This window comes from Pteronotus mesoamericanus, unplaced genomic scaffold, assembly GCF_021234165.1.
Source record: "Pteronotus mesoamericanus isolate MK-2021 breed Mesoamerican mustached bat unplaced genomic scaffold, CSHL_Meso_final contig_50, whole genome shotgun sequence".
NCBI lineage: Eukaryota > Metazoa > Chordata > Mammalia > Chiroptera > Mormoopidae > Pteronotus > Pteronotus mesoamericanus.
In genome coordinates this window covers 25797760-25813226 of record NW_026555186.1, presented here as the reverse complement: position 1 = coordinate 25813226, position 15467 = coordinate 25797760, and the positions used below count along the sequence as shown (strand labels likewise).

At 33.7% G+C, this 15467-nt stretch overlaps 1 protein-coding gene across 3 annotated transcripts in view; it reads right to left on the bottom strand.

Annotated features, from left to right (window-relative positions):
• Positions 1–15467, bottom strand: part of TNPO1 (transportin 1) — an 86710-nt gene that overhangs the window by 25503 nt on the left and 45740 nt on the right. For all 3 annotated transcript variants that reach the window (XR_008529545.1, XM_054578485.1, XM_054578486.1), the window contains exons 5-9: positions 14053–14159; positions 12178–12311; positions 8677–8758; positions 5205–5327; positions 3274–3392 (exon numbers count right to left, since the gene is read on the bottom strand). Coding sequence is in view for 2 of the 3 variants with exons in the window: in XM_054578485.1 (XP_054434460.1) it covers positions 3274–3392; positions 5205–5327; positions 8677–8758; positions 12178–12311; positions 14053–14159 (565 nt within the window). In the remaining variant the exon portion in view is untranslated. The remainder of the gene's footprint in view (positions 1–3273; positions 3393–5204; positions 5328–8676; positions 8759–12177; positions 12312–14052; positions 14160–15467) is intronic.

Genomic DNA, 15467 nt, shown 5'->3' with positions numbered 1-15467 from the left:
TTTTTGTTGAGGCCTTACTTCAAATATGTATGAAACCAATTTTGAGTAAAACTCTACCACCGATGAGATAATGTTAAGTCCTCTTTAACTAAAGGAAATAGTAATAGGGAGATAGAAGCACTGGGATTAAAAATTTCCTGGATAGCTATAAAGTGTGGACCAGCCAAACTTTCATGTATGTTCAAAGACCTTCCAAATTAAAAATAGATTAATAATAACTTAACATTATAGTTGTCCAACATACCTAGATAGAATTTATAATACACAACCGTATTTTGTAAGCCACAGACATTTTGCAAAGCTGGGTTCATTTGGATCACTAATAGTTAAATTTTATGATCTCTGCCAACAATTCAGAAAAATGGGAGGAGATGGCAGACTGTCAAAATACCGAAGAGTTAACATAACATGAAGTGAGGTAAAGAAGTAAAGATAGTGAGCCCCATCTATTCTTTGAATCTTCTTAAGATGGAAAAGAAACTGCAGCAGGTTAAAAAGTTATGGAGAAGAAGGCAACAGGGCAACAGAGGAGGGAACATTAAAAGACAGAATATATCTATCTGATGGAATGAGGTCTTGGAGAATTAAAAAAAGAAAAACAAAAAGCTATCCAAGTCCATAAATGAAAAGACTGGTTAGGAAGACGACAACTCACATTTAAAATATTATCTGTAAGTTTTGGGGCAAGATGATAGGTCACCTGTTTTCCCAATAAGGCAGAATGCTCAAAATAAACGAAGAGAACTTTAGAGAGAGATAAAGGTTTGAAAACAGTGGCTCTGGTAAATGGAAAATAAAAGCTGATCTAGAGTAAGAAAGATTGTCAGATAGCGTGAAGGGTCTGAAGATCATGGGTTTCTATGGCCACGGACCTCCCTAGCAGTGTAATTCTTCCCAGTAGTATTTAACAAAAGGTTAAATTAATCCAGAGCAGGGGAGACTCAGGGTAGTTCGGGTTTTCGGTCAATACAATTAATTGATAGATCATGATCTTTGTGCTAGATAAAGAATAAAAAGATGTGCCAAAAACAAAAGGACTGATAAAGCTGGGCAAGTAAAAAAAAAAAAAGAGAGAGAGAGAGAGAGAGATTGGACCGTGAAATACAGGAGTTAAATGTGACCACGTGAAATATGACATGTCTGAAGAATCTAATCATGCAAGGCAGCCTATGATTTTTGAACAGGTCTAACTGTTAAGATGCGTTCCCTGAAACCTCAAGTAGTCCCCGAAAACAAAAATATATTTTTTAATACAGTATCACAGAAAAGCTATCCTGTTAGTATGAACAATGAATGTTTACTTAACTATGTGGTAGGCACTGGGTTATTAAATGTTTTAGCCCCAGGAGATACTAATGTACAAGAACAAATGTGGGAAAAGTCAGAAAAGAAATGAAGTTGTGCTTTACCAGATAACAAAATATATTATTAAATGTTTGATAATCAAGAGTATACCAATGGTTAAAAGGAAACAGAATAGACTATATAGTCCAGAAACAAAAGAAATTTATGTCATCCATCCCTTGTTATATTAGTGCTTTCTATGTGAGTTCATATCAATACAAAATATACCATTACACATACAACTTTGATTCCTAAGCAAGTATTTTTTGCTCATACTAAAGAAGCCTGGTTAACAGAGATAGGAAACACAAGTTCTTCTATCATGTTCTTTATCTTAGCATCAGATTGACATTGACATTCTATCCTCAGAATGCATTATTTCAGCTAAAAACGAAAGCAGCCATATAAGCCAAACCAAGTTATGATTGGCTTGAGATGTTTAATGTTTGAAGTGCTGATTTTTTAGCCTGTTACTACCAAAGCCCTGTTTGCTTTAAAAATGTTTAGGTTTTATTAGTATAATTACAGAGTTAGAGCACCTAGCTATAACTGTGTATTATGAATATTTCCCAATGTTATAGAGCTTAGTTTTCCATTAATAGCGCTTTAGTTTTTATAAAAGGTAATATTGGCTTAAATGACTCAGAGTTATATAATCCTATGTTGAGAAAAAGCATATCATAAAAGTGGCATAAGTTAGGGGGAAAAAGGAAGAGTAAGATATGAATTTTCTAAAGGAAGAAATTCTCTTAGCACATGATGTTGCACTTTACTTCCAAATAAATTTCAGACAGACTAAAACAGAATAAAACATAGGTGGAATTACTGCTTTCTTGGTGGGGAAAGAATTTATTGGAAAAGAAAAAGGAGTTAACTAACTACATAAGAATATCCAAGTACTGTAAACATCTAAAAAGTACTACAATGCAGTTGGTTATGTTCTTTGCTCATCCAGATGGCTAGGATTAGAGAAATTATAACTAATGGCTGGTAAAAGCTGTAACAGGATGGGACACTGCTGGTGGGTGTAAATCTGTCTAACCTCACCAGAGAACACGTGGGATTATATATGAAGAACCTTGGCATGCTCAGTCGTGTCACCTTGGTATATATACACAGTATGCACACTATGATGGAATAGCACTCAAAGCTTAAAGAAAGTACACAGCATTCAAGTAACTGAAAAGAGGAAACCACAAAACAGTATAATCAGAATTTTAAGCACTAACAATACTTAGATGCTACATTAAGTGTTTTACATACTATCAAATTTAATTCTTCCTGAAACACTGAACATACAGTATTTGGAGTATGGTAACAACGCACCAAAAATACTAACAGTGATTACTGAGGGTGGTGAAATTCCAAGTGATTTTAAATTTTTTGCATTTTAATTTGCTTCCATGAGCTTGTATCACTTTCAAAAGTTACCAAGCATTACTTTTAAGCAACTGATCTTAATGATGTTAAATCATTACATTATACATCTAAAACTAATACAATGTTCATGTCAATTATATGTCAGTAAAACTGGGAAAAAAGGAAAAGCAACCATATTAAAAAAAAACTGATTGAACAGCATTCACTGGGTTAAAAATAGCCTTACCAATAGGTTAAGCAATTCCATAGCATCACAACCAGTGGGAAATCATTTTCTTTCGGGGGAAAAGCCCACCAGAGTCCATGGTCAAATTACAAGGATTATAAAAAAAGACAAGAGTGCCATAAATTATCCAAAAGTAAGATTATCATGTAATCTAAGAAAATGTAGTTGGCTTCTTGAAAATATCTTTACTTATACCAACAATAAAATTAAGTTGGACTTCTTTAGAACTTAACTCCCTGATGATAGAAGAAAGCAACCTAAAAATATAAAAATGAGGAATCACTGTTAAATTTAAGAACAAGGAAGCATTCATAAGCACTTACTTAGGAAGGTGCCTTACAAGTACATCTTTGCATATTGGTTGCTCAGCCAAAGTGAGCCAAAATTCACAGGCTTCTAGAGCCACGTTTTCATCTTGATCTTGGGTCCTCTGCAGCATGTACTGTAAACAAAGGAGCCTTAGTGTTAATCAGCTAAAATCATACAATTAAAATAAACCTCATACAACTTCAGCAGGCTAATAGTCCTTTGCTATGGCCTTGCACTTTATATTGATTTTCAATCTAGGGTTTTAAATAAATAAGGAAGGAAGGGAGGGAGGGAGGGAGGGAGGGAGGGAGGGAGGGAGGAGGAAAGAAAGGAAAGAAAGGAAAGAAAGGAAAGGAAAGAAAGGAAAGAAAGGAAAGGAAAGAAAGGAAAGGAAGAAAGGAAGAAAGGAAGAAAGAAAAGAAAAGAAAAGAAAAGAAAAGGAAAGAAAAGAAAAGGAAAGAAAGAAAGAAAGAAAAGAAAGAAAGAAAGAAAGAAAGAAAGAAAGAAAGAAAGAAAGAAAGAAAAGAAAGAAAGAAAGAAAGCTTCCTAGTTAATTCTAAATGCAGACAACTTAAGAACTGCCACTTCAGAATATTGCCTAATGAGGCATTCAGTACATGTATTGTGTAGCTGCTTCTGTATGGATGTATCTTGTTTAATGAAACCACTGAGATTTTAAAAAATGTATTAATGATCAAACATTAATACTTTGTAAAATCAGCAAAATTAAAAAAACTCCATTAAACCTTTCTTAAAATTAAATCTTTTTATAACTCAAGCTCTCTCTTGCAAGTATATACTTGCACATATTTAAGGATATATATAAAATACAATTACAAAAGTTATTTTTTAATTTGTAAATAAGTAGTGACCTTTCTCAGTGCAAATATAATTTGTAGTTTCCAACAAAATAGGTTTATCATATTCTCTGAACCCAGCAAGCCAAATTCACTTAGTTGAAAAAACATCTGACCCTACATCTGTTCAAGGGCACACCTGTCTTTAACCCTTACACACAAAAACAAAATAAACAAAGTCAAATGATTTCCCTAAGTACCTGGGACTTTGAGTTAGAGTTAAGTGATAAATTCTTTACATATACATCCTCTGCCTGATTGAAACATCTCAAATGGTAAAACAGGCAACATAACAGGTGTGACAGGCCAAGCCCTATCACATTCCACACCATACCCTACTACGGCACAGAGGACTGCTGAAGAAAGAACTGTAGCATTATAAATTAGGCTCCCTAGCTGTGACATGGCCTTAGCAAATGATAAAACGTCTTTAACTTTCTGGGTAACTACAAACTTTCTAGTTAAACTTTCAACCAACTTCACCTGATTCTTTTGAACACTTCATGGACAGAACAGGCTCCTGAGAGAAACTGTCATTTATTCCCATTTTTACTCCGCTACTTATCCTTATCTTTACAATTATCTTTTCTAATGTTTTAGAAAAGGAGATATTCTTTCTCCATACCATATGGACCTCTGGAAGTGAAAGGGAGGGACTAGATACAAACTATTTAATCCAACTGCAAATTATTTGGTTCTAGTAATAGTTATATCTTGTTTCTATCACAGTATATGGATCATTTAGCCTAACTCATACCTAGTAAACACAAATAATTTGAATATTTCCTAGTTATCCTGGTTAAAAGCTATCTTCTACTTTAAATAATTTTTTCTCTTTAAAACATCTTAATAAAAGCAATCAATAAGATAATAAAAGCAATCAATCTTAAAACATCTTAAATCTTGTGAAAGAGTAACCATAAAGAGAATTTATCCTTTTAAGACAATCGTAACTATTTTTGTAGTCCCCCCAAATGTGTTAAATAATATTAGAAAACAGTGGTTTCACATCATTATAGATTGTGTGCCCAAGATTGTTCTGGAGGGAAAGACAATGAGAAGGGTTTTAAACTGCCTGTGTTAGTTACCTCAACTATATTATGCATGTGAGGAAGCAGGCGATCCATTCGAACTTCAAGCAACATCACAAGTGCCCGGCAAACATTTTTCCGTACCTCTGGTTCTTCATCCCCAGCCAATGCAAAGAGATTCTATTGTACGAGAAACATTTTTTCTAGTTAAGTATTCCAATGTATTAGAAAAGTTTATAAATAATGATCAGTAATCTGCAAGTTGCTATCATTAAAAAACCCTAAGAAGATATAGTACAAATAAAGACTGAATTGGCCTATAATGTTAGGTTATAAAATAAGACAAACATAGAATAATTGCAAAAAATTATGATTTGGTAAATGATCTAAAAATCATTCTTTCTGATAGAGTATGACTGGTTGTGTTCTGAGGCAAGGTTTAGTGAGAATAAAACCATGTCAGGGCACTTATCCAACTGATCCAGAAATAGAGGTAATCATTAAAATAAAATTTGATTTACCCTTCAAAATTACTGTCAAGAGATTAGTCCTACCAACTCTGATTCTTAAGGAGGTAACGGGTGCAAATTCTATAAAAGCATCAATAATTGGGTAATTATATATACTGAGTTTCTAAAAATTCACCCTAAACTGTTCACCACATCAACTCCTGAAAAAATAATAAAAGCAATCAATCTCACACTGTTCTTAACAAGTTTCTTTACAAGGTTAAAAAAAAGTCTGAATGAATATTTTGTTTAATCCTCACAACTCCAAGGTAGTATTATTCAATTTTATAGATAAAAATATGGAAGTTTAGATGTTAAGTAACTTGCTAGCCAGTGGGGAGGATCTGTATTTAATTTTCATGAAATCGTGAATAAGTCCACATTCATTTTATCAACAAACCTCCATGAGAAGAACAAGTTGTTTCATACAGAGGTTGCAAATAGGGATGTAAGAAGAAAAAACAATAAGCCTTCCCCATCTCACTCTTGAAATTCTACTTTAAGTACAGAAACACACATACAGTAAAAAAAAATTTTTAAAAGAATAAAATCCAATGTGTCCCATTGTCTTTTCCCAGGAAATTGCAAAAAGTCTCCAAATAGATGAACCTGAAATCTTATTACAAGAAAGGGGTGAGACAATGGAGAAGTTCAAATATCAAGGGTGAGAGAGAGAGAGAGAAACATCGATTTTTGTTTTCCCACTAATATATGCGTTCATCAGTTGATTTTTGTATGTTTCCTATGGATCAAACCTGCAACTTGGGCATATCAGATGATGCTCTAAACCAGTGGTCACCAACCTTTTTGGCATCATGGACTGGTTTCATGGAAGACAATTTTTCCATGGACTGGGGATTTGGGATGATTCAAGTGCACTGCATTAACGACCACCTCCTGCTGTGCAGCCCAGTTCTTAACAGGCTCAGACCAGTACCGGTACATGGCTGGGACGTTTAGGGGAATCCCTGCAAACCAACTGAGCTACCTGGCCCGGGCTTTGTTTCTAGCATTTTAAAATCTTTGATTTCCCCAATTCCCTGATGCTTTCAAAACTCTGTAGTTCCTTTTTTAATCAGATATATTTTACAAGGTCAGAGAAGAACATGTTTTTCCATCAGGCACAGCTTTATATGTTAGATATACTTCTTTCATTAAATTTGATGTCTTAATAGGAATACCCAGCTTTGCCAAGGTAGGTTATAGTCATATATTAGATACACTTTCTAATACACTTTCACCAGTAATGTCAAACTTAGCAGACATGACATCAGCTCCTGATGAAAACACTGATAATTGAAGAAAATAATTTATCTATTCATGTAGGAAATAGTTATTGAGGGCCTACTGTGTGTCAGGCATCTCCTCTAGAGGTTACTGTTCTTGTAGAATGGAAAACTTGAATACAATTATCAAGTAGCAGAGAAATGTTAATATGGCATATAACACTAATAGAAAACATTTTAAAATGTTGGGACATGTTCTTGTTCCACTTTCAGAGTATGGTCTTAGACAATTTTTATTTTTAGAGAGAATGTAATTTCTTTTATTCTACATTATATTTCTGTATAAGATGCTGGTATGTTCATCATAATTCCCTTAGGTTGTTGAACAATACTAAGAGGAAATACTGCTGCAGTTATAACTTCTAAAAGTAATAACATCAGTAGTTAACATGTAGAGTGCTTACTCTGTGGCAGGCACTGTTCCAATTTATTTATAGCAAATACATAACAATCCAACAAGGTATCTCTATTATTAGCCTCATTTTACAGATGATGAAATACAAAACATCAATTCATTAAAGTGCCCAAGATTAACAGCTACTAAGCTATGGAACTGGGATTTGAGCCCAGGCAGTCTTACTCCAGACCTCCAATATTCCCCACTACCCTCTGTATCAAACTACACTGAAAACACCTAGAGGTATGAAATTTATTTTTATGTCCCTAGCATCAAGCACAGTACCTGATTTATAGTAGGTACTTCAGCAAATTAGAACAAAAGAAAACATGATTTCCCCCCTGCCTCCTTATAATTTTCCAACAGAAATATGTCTCTGAAGGGTTACAAAAAAAAAGAAAAAAAAAAAAGAACAGCTGAGCCCGACCAGCGAGGCTCAGTTGGTTGGGCATTGGCCTGTAAACCAAGGGGTCACCAGTTGATTCCCGGTGGGTGCACATGCCTGGGATGCAGGCCAAGTTCCCTGGTTGGGGATGTGAAGGAACAACTGATAGATGTTTCTCCCTCACACTGATGTTTCTTCTCTTTCTTCCTCCCTTCCTGTCTCTCCAAAATAAAATAAAAATTTAAAAGAACAGCTGGAAAGAAATAGACTACTTAATTAATTTTTCTGGATGAAAAGAAATTAAATGGTTAAGGAACTTAAACAATTCTTTCATAATTGCTGTTATCAAATAGTGAAAGTTCTGAAAAGGAATTCTATTGCTTAGGGTTCATGACCAGAAAATTATGCTCTTATCTTTCCACTTTTATCAAAAACTTAAGTGTCTTTACAAATGCTTGTTTAAGATTTAAGAGCCAGTTTTTCCCTGACACCTCTAATTTCATAAATGAAAACCAGAGGTACAGCAGGTCCTTAAATAATGTCATTTCATTATCACATTGATGAGATGTGGTAGGAATTTGACTCTTGTGTACACCAATTAGCCTAAGGTGAAATTGGTTTCATTATTATTTTGTTTCATTTAAAGTCACAGAACATATTCGCAACATGAAGTGAAGACTCACTGCACTCCTTTTCGTCTGTGCCTTCAGATTCTTCATCAAGTTTACTCGAACTTATCAATGTTTCAAATATTGCAAATAACTTGGGAGATTTAATTTCCATATGCAAATGAACAGTATACTGAAGGAGAAATTTTTATACGGAAGATATTAAACACACCATAATAAATGATTATCATGATACAAGTGGAAAAATCAGTAGTTACAAAACTACATACAATAAACATTTCCTAACCTTCTCAAAAATGAAGGGGAAGGGCGATAAATCTTACCTCAATGAAAGAATCAATATGCAGCATCAGAGCTTGAGTCCTACTGATGATAAACTGATTGACACATGCAACAGCATGAGATCTAGAAACAAAATTTAAACATTCTTCTATAAAAATATTATGGTGTATGTACGGCCATACTCAACCCTCCTTGAAAAAGAATGAGTCAAATTTCTCCGTGTAATAACACAGAAAGAATATAAATAATATATTAAGTGAAAAACAGGTTAAAGAACAACTTATTATTGTTTCTGTGAAAGTGAAAAGTGTCTGAAAAGGACATGTGCACATTTTTAATAGTGGGTACCTCTAAGAATGGGAAGTTGGATAGGGGCATAATGGGAATTTATTTTATTTACTTACAGACTTTAAGTAAAGAATATGCATTCCTTCTGAAACTAAAAACAGGGAATAGCCTATAGTCTATGTGTTCTGACATACCGCATTCAGTTCCAGAGCAATTCTTAATGGAACTACCTAAAATCATTCTTAGCCTACAGGTCATAGCCACGGCTGGGTTTGGCCCCACGGGTCAATTTGCTGACTACTGGTCTAGACATTACTCTATTGACATGGCTACTCCCTAACTTCATTTCCTACTATGCTACAAAAATGTTTTCTTCTGTCACTCTAAAAGGCCTGTTCCAACTCCAGTGCTTTTGTACTTGCTGTTCCCTTATGCTCACCTTCATCTTGGAAAGACTACTCTGTTCAGGGACTGTATGAAAGTCACCTTTACAGAAAACCTTCTATACAAAATACTTCTGAATCACTAACCCCCTATTCCCATTTTCCACAGTATTTATCATTAAATTGTATTATTTATCAACTATTATCTGTTCTGTGTGTTTCTTCTAATAACCCAATAGAAAAAAGGTAGAAAACAGAAGAGAAAGTCACCATGTACAGCCAACAAACATGACAAGATGTTCAATGTGATTACTAAGAGTAGTAAACCATCAAGACCATAATGAAATAACACTTTATTTGATTGGCAAAAATTAAAATGTGTAACAGTACTAAAGGCTGAATATGTGTACCCAGGCTATCCTTTGCTTTATTAATAAAGAGTATAATTGATGCAATCATTTTGAAAAAAAGTTTGGTGTTATTTGAGTTATTCATTGACATGCCCCATGTCTTAGAAATTCCTTCTCAAGATTTTGTCTTCCTAAGAGAAATTCTTGCAGATAGACAAGAGGGGAAAAGCCTATAATGTTTTCAGCAGCACCCCCCTATAGTAGCAAAAACCTGGAAGCCACCTAAAGGCCACGGGGGGGAAGTGGAGAGGAGGAATGGGAGAGAGATGAATAAACTGTGTAATTGTCATGCAAAGGAGTAAGATACTACAGTCGAAACAAATGACTTAGAGTGACAAAATATGGGTGAATCTTAACATAAGTTTAAGAAGTCAAAGATTAAATTCAGCAAAGTATTTTTTATAAAGTTAAAGATCAATGAAATTACTTTGTAAATATTCCAAGAAAAGGATAAAGTTGGGATTAGATATAGGTTGTTTTCAAGGTCTTTGTTTCTATTACGAGTGGTAGATTTGACTAATTATTAAAAATAACTAATACACAACTAAAGACTGAATGGAAGTGGGAAATGATGAGAATGTGTCATAAGCTAAGAAACATAATCCAATTTGTGTACCTCTAGTATGATTAAAAAAATAAAGTGGCTGTGATTGTTAAATTGCTTAGTCGTAGGATGAATAAAACTGTTTGCCTTGTTCTACGTTCTCAAAGTTCAACAGTTACTGTGAGAGGGAAAGCCACTCATAGTAAAAGCCAGTTGAAGTGTACTAATGTGTTAAAAAATTACATAGAATAAAAACTACAAAAAGATAGAAAATATGTTTAGTGCAAAGCTAAAATACATAACAGATAGTCATTTACCCAAATACACATTAAAACATTTTAACAGTATTTACAAGAGAATCTCAAATGGGCAGTAAGAAACATTCACTGAATAGAAACATTTCTATATTGAACTCTACCTTGTTAAGTTTTGAACGGATGTATTGAAATTACAAAAGAAATTTTTATACCCGGTAATGGTGGACCAATTACCTGGAATTTTTTCCTTTTAACTGCTCAGAATTGCTCACAAGAAGTAAATTTCTTAGAAGTATGCAACTCATCACTTTCGTTCATACCTTAAGTGAAGTGTTAAAAGGGGGATCTTCCTACAGAACATGAACCCCTCTATTTAGTTACCTATGCCAGAAGAGTAAAATTTTGTTTTGAAAATGTTTATTTGCATAACACTACCATAAACAGGCATCTATTAAGTTTCCATTGTGAATTTAATACTGGATTAAGCACCGCTTAAGAGGAAAAGTAAAACTAAAGGCAAAAAGAGTAAAAACTAATTGAGAATTTAAGCAAGAAAAAGATTCCTGATTTACTCTCTGGTCACACTGTTGAAACCACAATCCTCTGGAATACAGCTTGGAATCTTGACGTTAGCCCCAATAGATATCTGAACTAACAGGTATAGACTATACACTAATACTCATTCAGCTGGATCTCCCTGAAGCCTCTAGAAACTACATAGTTTCTACTTTTCATAGTAATGTATTTAATTATTCTACATAAAAGCTACATAATAGTTAAGAAGCTTGACAACTATTAAAAAAATCAAAGGAGAGAAGAATGAACAATGACTTTTCCAAAGAAATAATAAGCAAAGTTTAAGTTAAAAAAAAAACCAACTGGCCAGAAAAAAGTACAGCAGGCTGAAAAACTTTTGGTGAAGTTATAAAGCCTCAGACACTTCAACAATGTAACAGAGGCACTATGATAATTACAGCCTGATAGGACAACTAATAACAAAATAATCAAAGGCTAATTTAATATTCTAAATATAGTGATATTTCAAAAACTATATGCTAGGCAGTGTTCAAGGAACCCGGGATCTAGAGGAAAAAAACAACAGACCAGTTTAACTTCAGGGCTAGCCAACCAGGCCTACTATGTGATTTCAGAGGGTATTCAAAAATCCTTCCACCTTCAGGATTAAGATGTTTTTTAAGTAGACGTAAGCTCCTTAAACTAAATTATTTAATAATTTAGATGTCATACTGGAGGGACTTTTAGTACACAGGTGCAAATGAAGGTACTTATATTTGGCAAGATTCATAAATTAAAGACAAACACACGAACAAACAACCCCCCCCCCCCCCCCGGCCCCACCGCCGCAAAGCCCACTGAGTTTTAGTGTTTTACAAAGGACCTTAAAGGCATCACTGTTAACCATTACAAATATACTTAAATGTGTAGAAGGTAAAGAACTATCATATTCAATGACAATTTCATCAGAAAGGTTGATATATTACATGGGCTTTGTTTTTAAAGGATTAAATTTCAATGATCAAAATTTACCTTTGTGGATTATCTATTTTGCTAGTCACAAAAATATTATGTAATGCAAGAATAAAGTGACCAGATTTATACCAGAGTTTACAAATTAATTTAATATTGGCTATATAGATACCTTATTTTTGGACTACTGTGCTTGAAGAACTGTAAAAATTTTGGAATCATGATGTTGAGAGGACGATCTAAAACATCACTATCTAAAATCTCAGCAGAATCTTCACATATCTTCTGAAGGGCACCAAATGCTCCCTGTAAAAACATTTAAATTATTAGAATTAATTAAAAATAAAGCCATTTTAAAAGCAGATTGAAAAACACTAAGTAATTTGTATGAATTAATGTTCTCAGCCCACATAAAATGTTTCCTCATAAAATCTATAAATTTAATCAATTATAAGACAAACTATTATGCCACTTAGTTACCTAAACTCTCAGTTTAAATATAGTGATACATTTTAATTTTAGCATTAAATAACTTAGAATGAGAAGATATTTTGATTGGCAGGACTGTAATATCTAATTCAAAAATCTAACTTCTGAAATATTCTTGCCAAATTATAGTCAACATTAATTTTTCTCTTTTAAAGAGTATCAGTTTATAAAACTATACTTACATATAAATGTATTTACTGTACAACCTCTCTTTTTGAAGCAGAAAAAGAGGTCTAAATATCATTAAAATATTACTTGTATGTACACCATTCATTGGGTAATGCTGACAAAAATCTGTTTAAAGGGCAGGCAATTCAAATTGGCGATGATTTCTCTATAGCTGTTTTTACACCAATGGGCTAATTTGGAGCTCTTGTACACTGTATGTAACCTATTAGTTAGCTCATCCACTTATGCACTTTACTGCTTTTAATTCCATCAGCAGCAACTTGGAATTAAGTCTCCACAGTACAGTTGGTTTACAAATACTTTCTCTTTAAATGATTTACGTAGTAGTTTCTCTACAATTTCATAACTAGAGTTTAATTTTTTTTTATTTTTGGAAAAAGTGCTTAAAATTTTTATTTTCTTTTGTTATTATCTTTAACCAAAGCACTATTTAAATTTTAATCAGTTGTTGCCTGATGGCTAAATATTATTTTAGTTTATCTGTAATCTTATCAGTGTATTTCTAAGGCATAATAGGAAAACACAGACACAGAATGCGCATGCATGCGTACGCGCACACACACCAAAATGCAAGTATTTTTCCTTAGGGTCTTTTCTAAACATTCCTTTGCTAACTGTCCTTTCTCCCTAGTCTCCCCCTTCCCCAGGTCATATCTGGCAACAAACTGCCCTACCAGAAGACCACCTGATTTCTCAATGTTAGGTTTTTCCTGTGCCTGCCCTGCCTCCAAGGCTTTCTCTCTTTTGAGAAGGAAGAGGGGTCACTGCCTTACGCAAACTCCCAAAATGGTTTCCATTTAAAAGATTTCTACCCAAACTGGTAGTCCAGATAATGAAAGAGATTCTTAAAGCATTCATCAACAGTGAGAAACTGTAGAAGAAATCCAGACTCCTTCACTTACCCAAACAGAAAGAGTGCTATTGATTTGATTGGTGGCAAACAATGAAAGATTACAATTAATGCATGATTAATACCAGACTAGACATGTCATACAATAAGAGGCACAAAAACAATTTAGAGAAGCTGAAAAAAATACTCATGGCCTGGGGATTTGGTAAATTTTAAGTATCTCTTCAAAAAATACCATAGCAACTGATTAAGCTTGACAACAGCTCTGTTCATTACATATATACCACAACCAAGAAAAGTTTTCAAGTATAAAAACAGAAGATACTTCCTCGTAGAAAATACAGCAAAGAGGTTTTAAAACTTAGTCTTCTGTAAACAGTAAGACAAATTATCACTAACTGAAAACAAAAAGGTAACTTTAGGCTTTTAAGTTCTGAAATATTTCCAAAGAAAAACTTTCAAAGATTACTAATACACAATATAGCAAGAAAAATTATATACCGAAGCAAATATGTTTACCTCACAAGTGTTGTAATCTTCAGAGTCCAATAAGCTACAGAGTTTTGGTAAGAGGTCAGGCCAGTTCTGCAATTCTCCCTTGGAGGCTATGGTTGTAATCAAAATACCTTGAAAGGAAACATATACCTTTAGGAAATCTGAATGCATTATGTTAGATGTTGCCATGTGAACTGCACACAAACATGCGCAAAACCACACACATTTACCTAAATGTTCCAAATCAGCCTAAGACTTCAAAACCATTAATATTAATCAAGGACCTCACTGTTGCCACAGCACATCCGCAGAAAAATCACAACATATATCGGGTCCGTTTCTAGTCTTGTTTTTTTAACACTTTACCCCCTTTTTTTAACACAATCATCTGTACAGATGACTACAACTTGCTCTTTTTCAACAATATACCAAAAATAATTCCACTAATTAAAATCACTCTTATTTTGAGAAATCATATACAAAACATTAGAAAGAAAATATTGATACCAATTGTTGGGTGATGAGTATAAGTATGTCAGGTTCAAATAAAAATACATGAAGAAGCTAAGAGCTCCCTGACTTAACCTAGGAGGGTTAACCTCCACAGCCATGGGAAGACCTAGGCATGGAGAAAATAGATAAACCATTAATAGAGAACAATCCTACATGCTGCGGCACTGTGTTTGCAACAATCCCCTGGTGTGGACACACTCCTACAGTTTCCCACCTACTGGATCAAGGACGAATCACTGGCAAGGTGACCCTGGAGAACCGAGGGGTGCATGCTGACTGACTGTGTCACTCTGGATTATCTCAACTGTATAGTGCAGCTTAGTTGTGGTAGTTACACAAACACGTAAAACAAAATTTTGTGTTAATACAAATGGAGTAATAACACAAAAATTTTGTCAATATTTTTTCCTGCCTTAGTAATTTAATATTAGTAACAAAGTAATATATTTGGCAATCACAGATCTTTTAGTATCTTTATTAAGAATATACAATCTGATAGGCAAATTTTATGTTCTCTAAGCTTCAAAAAATACTAAACTGTAAAAATTTTAAAAAGACGTGCTTTCTTAGTTATTTTGAGAATTCAGTGAGATATGCACAGACAATGCTTGATATAGTAAATGCTCAATAATTATTATTAATAGCAAATCCACTGTTTGTATGTATAAATTCTCTTTGAATTTTCCACCGTTAGTCTTGAGAAGGTTGTTTGCAATGGTAAAGAGTTAAAAAATGTCAAGTTGTTGGCCAATATTTACTTTTTGCTAAAAAAAGGTTAAATTATATGGTAAGGGTTAATATATGGATAGCATTTTTAAGATAGCACCCTTACAATAAAATAGCCTTCTAGTAAAATAAAAAAGCAGTAAGACTAATAATAGATCTGTTCCTCTGGCCCATTATTCTTTGCCAAAATTAAAATATAA